General features: G+C 45.2%; 1 protein-coding gene across 16 annotated transcripts in view; it reads left to right on the top strand.

Moving 5' to 3' along the window:
- SZT2 (SZT2 subunit of KICSTOR complex) overlaps window positions 1-12,185 on the top strand; it is a 60,629-nt gene that overhangs the window by 288 nt on the left and 48,156 nt on the right. For all 16 annotated transcript variants that reach the window (XR_013931206.1, XR_013931207.1, XM_080406857.1 and 13 more), the window contains exons 2-9: window positions 40-165; window positions 324-497; window positions 844-1,014; window positions 2,920-3,051; window positions 5,154-5,313; window positions 5,767-5,873; window positions 6,068-6,278; window positions 7,334-7,504. Coding sequence is in view for 14 of the 16 variants with exons in the window: in XM_080406857.1 (XP_080262983.1) it covers window positions 40-165; window positions 324-497; window positions 844-1,014; window positions 2,920-3,051; window positions 5,154-5,313; window positions 5,767-5,873; window positions 6,068-6,278; window positions 7,334-7,504 (1,252 nt within the window). In the remaining 2 variants the exon portion in view is untranslated. The remainder of the gene's footprint in view (window positions 1-39; window positions 166-323; window positions 498-843; window positions 1,015-2,919; window positions 3,052-5,153; window positions 5,314-5,766; window positions 5,874-6,067; window positions 6,279-7,333; window positions 7,505-12,185) is intronic.

The raw sequence follows: 12,185 nt of genomic DNA, 5'->3' as shown, positions 1-12,185 counted from the left end.
CCCCCGGGGGTGACCTGGGTCGCTGTGCTCCCGCCGCAGGTGGAGGAGGCAGGGCATGTCTTCCTCCTGATGAAGAAAGACTATCGCATCTCCCGCAACGTGCGCCTGGCCTGGGTCCTCAGCCGGCTCCATCAGGTCATCTGGGCAGTGCCCGAGCCGGAGCTGGTGAGTTGATGTCACCACGGCCCGATGTGGTGGAGCAAGCTGGCTCCGTGCCACTCACGAGCAGCTGGAGCCTGCAGAAAGTTTTAACCCAGTTCTCTTCTCTGTTTTTTCCTTTGGCTTGGCTTGACATTCTCTCGTGTACCGTTTACTTGTTACAGGTAAAGTCGGAAAATGAACTTGACGTTCTCAGCATCCTGCCTAACGGGTGGCAGCCAGATGAGCCCGTCCAGCCCAGGCCCTATCTCCTCGTGCCCTCTACACGGGTCACCTTCCTGGCCCGCCAGTACCGATTCGTAATTGAACTTGACCTGAGCCCTTCCACAGGGATTGTGGTAAGTGCAGAAACTGCCTCTTTGGGGTGTTCTGCATTGAAAAGCTGGATGCAGTTCTGTTTGCTGGAAGGCTTATTCCTTTCTGTGCTAGTTTGAGCTTTTTCAGAAATCTTGTTTTTTGCGGGAGGGAGGCATGCAGTGCTCCTAGCTAGGCAGCTTAATGGCAGATCCTGCTTCTCTGCTGAATGGTCAGTGTATGACTTTATAGTTTATGGGGAGCTGTCACTTTAGTCCAGCTGCCATTGCAGAAGGGTGTTTGCTGTTGGCTCTGTGCGGTGGGGCAACCAGCAATGAGACTGAAAGTCCTAGAAGATGAAAAAGCCCTTCCCTTTCTCTGTTTCCGTAGGATGACTCAACGGGGGAGATAATTTTTGATGAAGTGTTTCATGCCCTTTCCCGATGCTTGGTGGGATTGTTACGACCCTTCCGTATCCCTGGTTCAGACATTATCTACCAGCCAGAGATCTTTGTCACTATCCAGGCATATTCCTCCATCATTGGCTTGCAGTCCCATCAGGTAAACTTCTGCCTCTTTCTTGGCACGGCTCAGTGTGTGAGCAGCTCTCTGTATGGGCTTCCTGTGAGCCCAGAGAAAAGTGGTGGCATGTGGTGGCTGGGCTCTGTTATCTGCAATGCTGCAGATTTGTCTTATTGAAATGTGCAGCCTGGTGCAGTGGGGAAGCTTACGTGAGCAACTTCTCTTTTCTGGGCAGGAAGCGGAGGTCTCTCCTGGGAGAGCAGAGCCCAGCAGAGCATGCCACTCACAGGTCTCAGAGTTGGGCCACAGGGAGTATTTCCCCTCATGTTGAATGTGTGCTTCTTGCTGTTGTTGTTTTGTTGTTTTTTTTTTTTAAATCTATTGACTGATTCTTTTTGGACTGTTATAATTAGCTTGAAGCATTCAAGAAGATCTGGTGTGCCCAAAAGCTTGTCTGCCTCCTCCAACTGTGTAGTAATGGTTTATTCAAAGATAATTGCCTCTTTCTACAAGCCTTGCTGTCTTTTTGCACTGGTATGAATCTGTTTCTGCTTGCTGGAGAGAGTAGCTGGCCTCAGTATTGAGATTATCAATGAGATTTTACTTGAGCCAGGGCAGGTCTGTTTAACAAATTGAAGTCTGGTTTATGGTGCTGGTGTGATTTTTGAAGTTTATGCTTGATCCCTTCCACCTCACAGTATTTTCACATTATTTGCACATTTCTGATGGTGGATTCAATCCCTTTGCTAATACCAGAAAAAGTGGGTGGTAGCAGGAAGAGCCTATTAGTCTGTGCTTGTTCCCTCCTCGTCTCTCCTCAGCCTGCCTCTGCCCAAGCCTTCTGTGAGGCTGCAGCCTTTAATGGTCTGTACAGTGCTTGAAGAAGGCGGCCCTTGCTTTGGTCCATTCTGAGGTCCAACCAAAGTAAGGTGCAAAGTAAGAAAGAATGCAGGAGTTTCTCCGTTTGCCAGTGATGATTTGTGTATCAGCTTGTCCAGCTATCCTGCAGATGCCATCGTGCTTTGCAATCAGTGTCTTCCTCTCTGTATGCTAAATTGGGCACTCTGAAATTGTTACGCTTTTCTTTTTTGGATCTCTAAAGACCCATTTATTGTATGAGGTCAGGAACTGTAATCTCTGGGTACAGCTGCATAAGCATTTTGTTCCTTTTACAGAGGAGAAGGCATATATGTGTATCACTCAGCCAGGAAAGCCTGTCAATGTTGTAATAATTTACTTTTCCCATGATACTATGAGGTCTTGCCCGCCTGAGGCTGAGGGAGTAATGTGGATAACGTGCAGCATCCCGCCCATCTGTTGAGTTATTTGTGCTTTGTATCTTCTTTGCCTTGTGGTTCTGGACAGAGATGGCCTGCACAATGGTGGCGTCTGTAAACACAAAGGTCATGCCTGTCAGCTTGGGGAGTTTCTGTGGTGGCAGGCTCACTCAGCCACATCACTCAGCCTCTTTTGTAACGTCCAGTCTAATTTTTTCTTTATTTCAATTTTCCATTCCTTTATCCAGCCACTTACTGGGAGATAATTGGATCAGTCTATAGGTGAGTTAGATTAGAACAAACAGACCTTCCTTAGAAACATCAAACCAGAGTTAATGGCTTGTAACAAGAATCCCACATCACTTTCTCCTGACAACTGCTTATCCTAAAAGAAGGCAAATGAAGTAAAAACTTCTTTCCCAAGAAGGAGATTTGCCAGAGTGGTGTGAACATCTGCTGTGGAGTGCACTGCAGATGCCATGAGACACCACTGCTTGCAGGCAGTTGGCCCTGAGCAGAAAAAGTGAGAAGAAGCCTGTGCTCTACTTGTACTTCGGCAGGGACATGTCTGAACTTCACCGTGCAGAACTCTGTTCCTGTGTACCACTTTGGGGACTGGTACTACAAAACCTTACCTTGATGACTTACATGTGTGTCCTTGGGCCAGGTACTATTCCAGGGCTGTCAGCTGGATGAGACAAAGCGAGAGGCCTTTCTGCACCAAGTTTACACGCAGTTATGTGCCTTTGAGAACAAAGTGGCAGAGATGCTCCAGCAACAGTACGAACCCAAACCACAGGTGAGAAGGGCAGAGGTGGTGGTGGGTCTCTTGGCTTCCTGGAGATTTGCACTCCTGAGACCCCTCTGGGGTAGGGTGGCAAGAGGAACAGCGGTGTAGGTCTGGAGAAGCTAAGGAGTTTATAGGGTAATTTAGTGGGATCCAGTAATGAGACATGAACACTGAGGGAAGCAGAACCCATAAGTGTTTAGAAGGACTGATTAGAATGCTTACCTTCCCCAAGATTATTGTGCAGTAAAGCAGCCTGACTTTTTGTACATTATGGGACAAACTGTAGGATGTGCTTTCTCTCTGAAGAACATGGTGGGAGAGGTGATTATGACTGTCCATATCATTAAACTATAAATGTCTGTGAATATGCCCTTGGCCCTTGTTACATTTATTGAATAAAAATACTCCCTTGTTACCACAAAAACTGAACAGCAGGTGCAGTTTATCTGTAGTGCAGATACTTGAAATCTGCAGCAGATGCTGTTTAGTGGCTACAACTGTAGGTATCAGGAAGTTAATGATAGCACTATAAAATACAACTTCGGGTGAAATTAGAAGTAGTACAAGTGGTACTTTGTAGTGATTCAGGATGTCTATGGATTTCTCATTAAGATCATCTCTCCTGATCTTGGAAATGAAGAATGTGAAGGTTACATGGTTGTACTGCCATGTTCAGGTAGCAGTCACAACAGTATCTATGGGCACCCTTCTTGCAGTCAAAGGTATTATTGGCCTAGCTGAGGTTATTTAGTCGTTATTTAGCATTAATTATTAGAGTTTGGGCAAAAAGGAAAAGAAAAGAAGTCTCAAAATAAGATGAGCAAGAAGCTGCTGGTGAACTGTTGCAGTTGTATATCTGAAGGGCTTAAAATCTTGTATTCTACCTGAAATTTATATCTTTGAATGCTAAGACACTCAGTCCTGGAACAGAAAGAAGATTGCAGGAAGTAAATACCTTTACCAATGCGTTCAGCTGGTGTTTTTGTAGTGCTTTGTATGCATTCTTGCTTGATGCAGTATTTTTCTCATGGTAAACTACCCTATAACTTCTTCCATGCAAATGGGGAAGAGAGACGCGCTTACAGGCCAGAGGGACTGGCAAGTCCTGCCACAGGCTCTAGGGTGGAGGTAGAAGGCCCCAGGGGAAGGCAGGGCCTGAAACTTTTTTTACTTTTGAAGTTGCATTAGCTGTATCATTGTCAACAAGTGTCTGAATTTAAGGCATCTGGCAAATTAAAATGATGGATAGTCAGGTTTTTTGCTGACAGCCACAGACTGCTCCCATTTGTGCAGAACAAAAGTTTAGTTCTAATTTTCTTTTCCCAGCTCCGGTCACTTGTAGTTTTGCAGGGGAGGGTCTCACCCATTCTGTGTATTTGCTGTAAAAATGAAGCAATAGTTCATTACAGGGCTGAACTGCCAGAGCCTTCTGGAGATGAGGGGACTATGAACACAGTAGGTTCCTCACCAGTGCAATTATACAAATTTCAGGCTTTGCTTGAGGGATATTTTTGACAGAAGATGCAGGAGAAGCCTACCTGCATTTGCTTATATCAACACTGCATAAGAAGTGCTGTTTGAACAGAGTTGAATATATAGGTGCTAGACATAAGGAGTCCTTATGGGGCTCCTTACCCTCTCTGCTACAGTGTTTCATAAGTGGGACATAGCTGAGTTTGCCTCCTCAGCATTTCTGGGCTTTATTTGAGTAGATGCTGAATAGCCGCAGTTTCTACTAAGTGATAAGGATAAAGGAGTTACTTACCATGTCTTTAATTGGGAACTGCTTTGCTCTGTAGAGGAGCTTTAGTGATCCCAGAAACTGTCCCTTCTTTCCCCTTCTGTGAGAAATCAGCTTGTAATAAAGCTCTGAGCATATTGTCCCCTTCCTCCACTCCTAAGCAACCTTGCCCAGCTGTTCTAAGGGGCCCAAGTGACCAGGACTTTGAGACCACCTGGAAATTAAAGCTAGAAGTGGAGTCTGCTGAAGTGCTCCAGGGCTGTGGTACCATGGGACTGCTAGACTGTGTGGTAGAGTGAGAACTAGAGTCAGACTGAAGTCTGCCCCATGGGGCCTTGTGGTTTGACTTTTTTTTTTTTAACTTTTCCAGGTGGATTTGTCACCCCTGAGCCAAGAGAGCCCTGGTGATGTGCAGGAGTCATCTGGGAGGAAGCCCAGTGTGTCTGTTGTAACTGCTGATGTTGGCCTTGTCAGCATGGTCCGGCAGGGGATCCTAGCACTGCAGCTGCTGCCCTCCAACTCCAGCGCAGGTTGGCTTCGTCCTCTGGGTTGAAGTTTGCCCAGTCGTTTATGAAAGACTGTGTTTCTCTTGCCTTAGGCTGAGAATTTTATAAAGGCTGGTGTGTGGACCCTTCTGTCAGCAGCAGCTTTTGCCCTGCAATCTGTGGGCAAATTGTGGTGGTGGGAATGGGGAGAGCAACACTGTGCCACATGCCACATATCAGCCTCAGGGAGTTTGTGGTGAAGCACAACTGTGACTTGCTCAGGACAGCCCAGGGTGTGCAGATCTGTGCCCTGCCTCAGTGCTTTGCTGTACCTAGTCAGGAAGTTTGCCAGCTCCAGAACGCCTTGGAAGCTCCAAACCAACCTCAGGATTTTCCTTTTTACTTTTGCCTTGCCTAAATTTTCTCTCTTGTGGATATATTGGGAGAGGGGTAGTTGGCTGAGATGGAAGATGCACTAAGATACTGTCTTGTTTACAGGTATAATAATAATTACGGATGGTGTGACTAGTGTCCCTGATGTGGCTGTGTGTGAGACTTTACTCAACCAGCTCCGCAGTGGCACAGTGGCCTGCTCCTTTGTACAGGTATGTCTGCTGTTAGCAGGGAGCGTGGGGAAAGCTGTCTGCCAGAGGGAGGAAGGTGGGTTATGGTGGTGGTTGTTGGCATTCACCTCCAGAAGGGAAAAGGGAACTTCTCTGCCTGTTTGAGACCTTTACTGGTCCTCTGCCTTGTCCTCAGCACTGCTGTACTCTCTCAGGTATCTTTATCCATCCTGTAGGTGGGCGGAGTCTACTCGTATGATTGCAGCTTTGGCCACGTTCCCAATGTAGAACTGATGAAATTCATTGCCATGGCCACTTTTGGTGCTTACCTGTCCACATGCCCTGAGCTGGATCCCCTGAGCCTGGATCTGAATGTGTATCACAAAGCATTTCTGCTGTACTCCTTTCTGCGTACTGGGGAGTCCTTGAATCCAGAATACTACTGTGGTGAGGAATGCACGTGTTTCTCCTTCCAGCAGATGGGTGTCTTACAACACCTTTCTTTGGGAACTCCCCCAGGCTTGGTTATGCTGATACTCTTCCTCATCCCAGAGGGGACGTGCCTCTTGTAGGCTTTGGGCACTATCGGGCCATGGAGCATCATCTGTGACTCGCCTGCTAGTTCCAAGAACCAGGTGGATCAGAGAAAACTAGTGTCCCGTTTTGCACCATTCCCCTTTCTGTGGACTTCACTTGGCAAACTGCAGTTAGGCCCACTGTGTTGGAACTTGAAAGCTGTGAGAAGCTCTCATCCAGCCCTTCCTGTGCGCTGGCTAGCTTGCAGATGGGGACGTTCTGGAGAGCTTGTCCTAATCAGGCTTTGCAGATGGCAGTTTGGATTGAAAAACTAGACCCCTGAGAACCGTACCAAATGCCTCTCTTGGTTGTTCTTATTTTGTGAATGTTAGTGACTGAGAGAGTGTGCCAGGAGAGATTAGTTACCCATAAAACATGGAAACACCCTTTCCTGCCCTGGCAATACGCTGGTGCCATCTGTGCTTTGTTTAACTTGGCAGCAGAAGCTGCGTACAGTGACAAGTTTGGAGAGAGCTGGCATGGGACTTGGAAGTATTGCATCTTAAGAAGATAGGTGTTAGTGGTTTAAACTCAAGGCTTCCACATCCTGATACCTTTTAGAAAGTACCTGGGAATTCAGGGTTTTCCAGGGAAAGGGGTAAAGCCCAAAACCTTGCTATGCAGTTTCTGCCTGTCTAGGCTAAATGTGTAACTCCAACACGTGCCTTGTCACAAAGGCTGTCCCAGAGGAAGCAGGGCCTGACACCTGCCCCTGCCCCTCTCTCAGGCCTCTTGGCCATGCTAGTGGGCCTGTTTGCTGTGTTGCAGAATTGGGAGTGGGTGTAAGTGATGCCTGAAGGATGTACTATTCTTCAGGTCAGCGAGTGTTCCTGGCAGCTTTTGTAAAGTACTTTGGGAGGGCTGTTGCTGTAGGATGAAGAGCAGGGGAGTTGTTCCGTCACAAACCCCATCTCTGCCATTTGCAGTGTCCCAACACAGACTGTTCAATGAGCACCTGGTGTCTGCGAGCAGCAACCCTGCTCTGGCCATGAGGAGGAAGAAGCACACTGAGAAGGAGGTACATGCTGACCTTGTGAGCATTGTCTCTGTCCGGCTGCGTGAAGGCTACAGCATCCGTGAAGTCAACATCACAAAAGGTGACTGTGCTGCTTTTGGGGGCTGGAGGCTCAGACAGAACTCTGCTCTCAACTGTTTAGAGGAAAGTGCATGGTCTGCCACCTCAGCAGAGTGGCTGGTATTGTGGAGGAAGGAGCCGTTTTCTCCAAACTCTGACGTTTGTTTTCATGAGTAATTACCTGACACAGGACTGTCCAGTATTGTTGTGCAATTGTGCGCTTGCCAGGCTAATCCACTGTGGCTGTAAGTGCCTGGGGAAGGATAGACAGACTGTGACCCTCTGTATCTTGGAAATGAGTCCACACAATTGCAAGGAAACTAGTGACAGAACTTAGGGGTTTGCAGAGTTTTCTGAGATTTCCTCTATATTTATGCTTTTTCCATCCCTTTCTAGTCCTTGGTGGACTAGAGCTACATGCACTCCAAAATACCAACACAAAGGTGGGCCTTTTGGTACAACAGATTTTATGCCTCCAAACTGCAGTCTTCCAAAGGCAGAAACTGGGGGAAACAAGGATATTGTTAGGTGAAAATGGCAGATCAGTCAGGACTATATCCAATACTAGAAGAACATAAAACTATCCAGTGGTTCTGTTCTCTCATTTGACTTGCTAGAGATAATGGCACCTGGAGTGTGAGGACTAGCTGCTGAGTAGGGACCTTGAGGGGTTTGAGTATCCCAAGGAGTGCCCGTAAACCCTACCTAGCTTTCCATCTCCACCTGTGACTAGTGGTAGTGCTTTAACTGAAAGGGAGATGAAAAAATCCAATGCAAGTTATGAATTGCAAACAAGAGAAGAAGTTACTATTTACTGGCACAATGACCGACAGAAAGCCTGGAAGGAGGATGGGATTCTTAAAACACAGTGTAAACATATATGGTGATCCCGTGTCTTTGCTATTCTTTGGGGGATATTAGTACACAGGATATGTTTTATATCAGAAAATCAGAGTCTGTGATAAAACTCCAAAATCATTCCAAACTTGCTAGATGATGTTTCCGTGAATTTACTGTGGTCTGCCTTAAAACTGAGTAGGTATCTTAAGCCAGTGCTCTACTTGGAAGATTGTCCTGGGGTTTCATTGCTCTTCCTCTAGCTTCCTTTCTAATCTCACTCAGACCAAATTAGACCTGTATGACTTTAATAGCCTTAATTAAGTTTATCCTCCTTCTCTGGCATTGCACAAACGTATTTAAGAACTATGCCTTTCTCCTTGTAACCTATCTTCTGAGCAAGTTAAGCAAGCCAGTGTTTCAGCCTCCTTTTGTAAGGGCAGGCTTTCTGTTCTGTTTATTCATCCTAACAGCACTTCTTCCCCACCCCCACCGCCCCAGCTGTTTGCCTTTCACAGTTTGGGCTCATTTTGCTGGAAACAGTTGATAAGAGTGTTGGTAAATGTGGTTTTATCATTGCCTTGTCAGCAATGCAAATACTTCCCTGCCTCTGAAGTAAAAGACCGTATCTGATAGACCAGGAGTCACGTGAGCTTTCTCCATGATTGTATTGCATTCCTAGCGCAGAAATCTGTCTCTTTCGTGCACCTTTGAGCTGATTAGTCCTTGGGGGTGTTTTATTGGGTTTTGTTTGTTTAGTAGTCCCTAAATGTGCTGTTCCTCAAATAGTAGCACTCTGAAGTTGATCTCATTCAATTCAGCTCTCTATTCCTATGTGATGACTAGGAATTGCAGTTCTTTTGACTTGATGCTTCTTTCAAATGGGATGGATCTAAACCAGCTTTTTTGGGAAGGTTGCTAACAATTATATTAAGTGGGATAATTTCTAAAGTTGGTCTTCCAGGAATAGTCCTAATTTCTTGTTTCAAGAGCTTTCTATTAAAAGTAAGAATCTGTGAAGGTTCCCATTGAGACAGCTCTTCTAGTAGCAACTGCAGATTGCTTTCACTAATCTGTAGGTGTGACATGAGATCCTTCTCTTAAATCCATTCTGATTAGGTCCATTGCACTCTCCTTGTCTAGGAATGTCTATGGAACAGTCTTTAACAAGTCAGTTCCTGTCCAAGCTGTGCTCAATGTTGTGTATTTTACCCTTCTGTGCACCAGCTCACTTAGAGCTCGGACAGTGCTGGAGAAAGAGCCTTTCTTTAATCTGGCAGGAATGATGAAGTAGTCTTGGTGACTACAAAGTCCTATATGGAAATGCTGGAAGATGTAGCAGGTGTGAATCATTCGAATAGCAATCAGACAAGTTCATGTTGTACCTTTTTGCACAAAGGTGTAGCTACAACCTCTGGCTCAGGATATCATAAAGCAGTAAATTCCTGGATTCTGGAGGCATGTATCAGAAATATCACCACGTTCACGTTCACCACGCTCCCTTTACTTTCCCCTAGGTATCTTCCTGCTGTCTTTTAGCCCTTGGAATGCTAAACGGATTGGTGTTCTGTTTTTACAAGAGCAGAGAGCAGAAGAGTAGCAGCACTGGATCAGAGTTACCTTCTGTGGTGACTAGCTATCAGCAGGTGCACTGGGAGGAGTAAGAATAGGGTAACTGTACACAGTATCTCATTTCTCCTTTTTTCTTCCCTTTGAGCACTCTTTAGGTCCTTGCAGCTCAGGGGCTCCCTGAGCCAGAAATACTTCCTGTGTATTTTGATGAAGATTTTTTAGAAGGAATTTTAAAATGAAAATGTCTGACCTATCAAAAATACAGTGTGTATTTCTGTGCCAGCCTTCAGAATAGCAGCAGATAATGTTACTTTGGAAAGGGTAAATGCACTGGGGAGCTGCTGTCTGATCAGAAAAATTGTTGAACTAACATCTTAAAGTAGAACTTATGAAAGATGAAGACATTTACACATTCAGCATTGCCTCTGCTAAGGAAAAGCATGTTTGGCTAATTACGGCTTTTTGGGCCATTCTGTAGATAAGTGTATAACAAAGAACAGTTAATTAACCTGGATTGCCAAAAGCTTTTGCCAAAACTTGCAAACTAAAGGCTGTTAAGGAGCCAGCTGGCTGTGAAGCAAGAGGAAAGAGTGCAGTTGTGGACTTTGACACTGTCGCTTTTCTGCTTCGCTTTGCCAAAGGCAAAATAGAATAAATAGCTAGCTTTGTGCTCGGAGTTGCCTGGAGAGCTTGTTTGTGATATTTATAAGTGCTCTGGTTACCCTCCCTATTTGATTTTTCAATATTTAGGCATTTAGAAGGCTACTATAGTTAGTTAGGCATGCAGAGGTGCTTGCGAAAGGGGAATTGGAAGGTACAGAAGGGAGAGAAGCTGTAGGTGAGAAGCTTTGGAGCCATGGCATGTAATAGAGCTCAGCTCTTCTCCTGTTTCTTTCTGGGACAATGTCAGAGGATTGCCCTTTGCTAAAAAAAAACAAACATCACTGACCATTTTGTGTTGCTGTGTGTTGAGGAGAGCCTGGAGGACATTTTTTCAAAACCTCATCTTCCTCTGTGAATCAGTCCAGTGCCAAAAATGGCTGGGCATGAGCTGGCCAGTGAGAGTGGCTGTTCCCAGTGTCAGGAATTGGGAAGACAAAGTGAGTTTTCTGAAAACCAGGGCTGGACTTTATGGAAGAAATCAAAGCAGCAAAACCTTTTCTTAGCTATAAAGTCAAGATGCAGAAATAGATTGCTTTGCAGTAAGAACAAGCTAAAGATTCATCTAGGTATGACTTAAGCTAAGTAAATATTTTGCCTGTGGTTTTAGTTTTGCTTGTGTTGGATTGTAGGAGTGAAGCCAGAATGACTAATGGAAACACAGGTGGAAGTAGGAAATATTTTCATTAATGATCTGGGCAAAAATGTAGGAATTTGCTTATCATGTTTGCTGTAGATGAAATAGAAAAGCTTTGTTATGAGAATGAAAATATTGTGTGGAAAGCAGTGGATGAGCACTAAAATGATACAAGTGAGGTGACAGTATGAAATGGAAAGAGACAAATCTATAAATACTTGTTTAGTCTCTCTGATAAACTAGATAATCTTCATATGGGAACAGCAGATGGTACAGCCCTGGCAAATACATTTATAGTAATGGAGAGCCCTTACTATGGAAAATATTAGTGACCTTAACTAAAATCCTAGCAATCCCTCCAATGAAATACAGGTGAAATACAGCACACACCTTTGATCATCTTCGTTCGGGAATGATGAATTCTTGAGGTGCAGGGAAGTCTGGGACTGTTAGGAGGAATGGATATTCTGTCATAGGCTGCTGGCTATGGCTTAGTTTAACCTGCACAGTAACAACTGAAACTGGGTAAGGTTTTCTTGCCCTAGCGCACGCTCCTTGTCAATGTTATGGAAATGAAGCTTCTCAGAATAAAAACAATTTAATCAAAAGAACTACCAAGCATGAATTTGGCATGTGGTCTGTAAGGTTTCTTCTACACATGGCAGAGGAAGAGTACTCTGATGGAGCCTCTCAGCAGGGACCATAGGTGCAAAAAGCAAGATGGCTTTAAAATGGAGTGTAATCACCCTGTGAAGGGGATAGCATGATGTGCCTATGACAGCAGCAAATGCAACTCTGCAGGAAACATAGGATCCAGGCTGATGACCTGTTCGGACGGTTTCCAGCACATCCAATCACTTATCTCACAAATGCTGCAAGTCCAGCAAACTATAGAGCAGGCTGGACATCAGAATAGATGATTGAGCAGCTGAAACAGCAGCATGGCACTGTTTTAGAGTCATGTGTTTCCCTGGGTTGTTTCAGTACAAATAAACAT

This window comes from Falco punctatus (assembly GCF_963210335.1).
Source record: "Falco punctatus genome assembly, chromosome: 11".
Lineage (NCBI taxonomy): Eukaryota > Metazoa > Chordata > Aves > Falconiformes > Falconidae > Falco > Falco punctatus.
The sequence above is the reverse complement of the archived record's forward strand: the minus strand, read 5'-3'. Positions and strand labels throughout refer to the sequence as shown.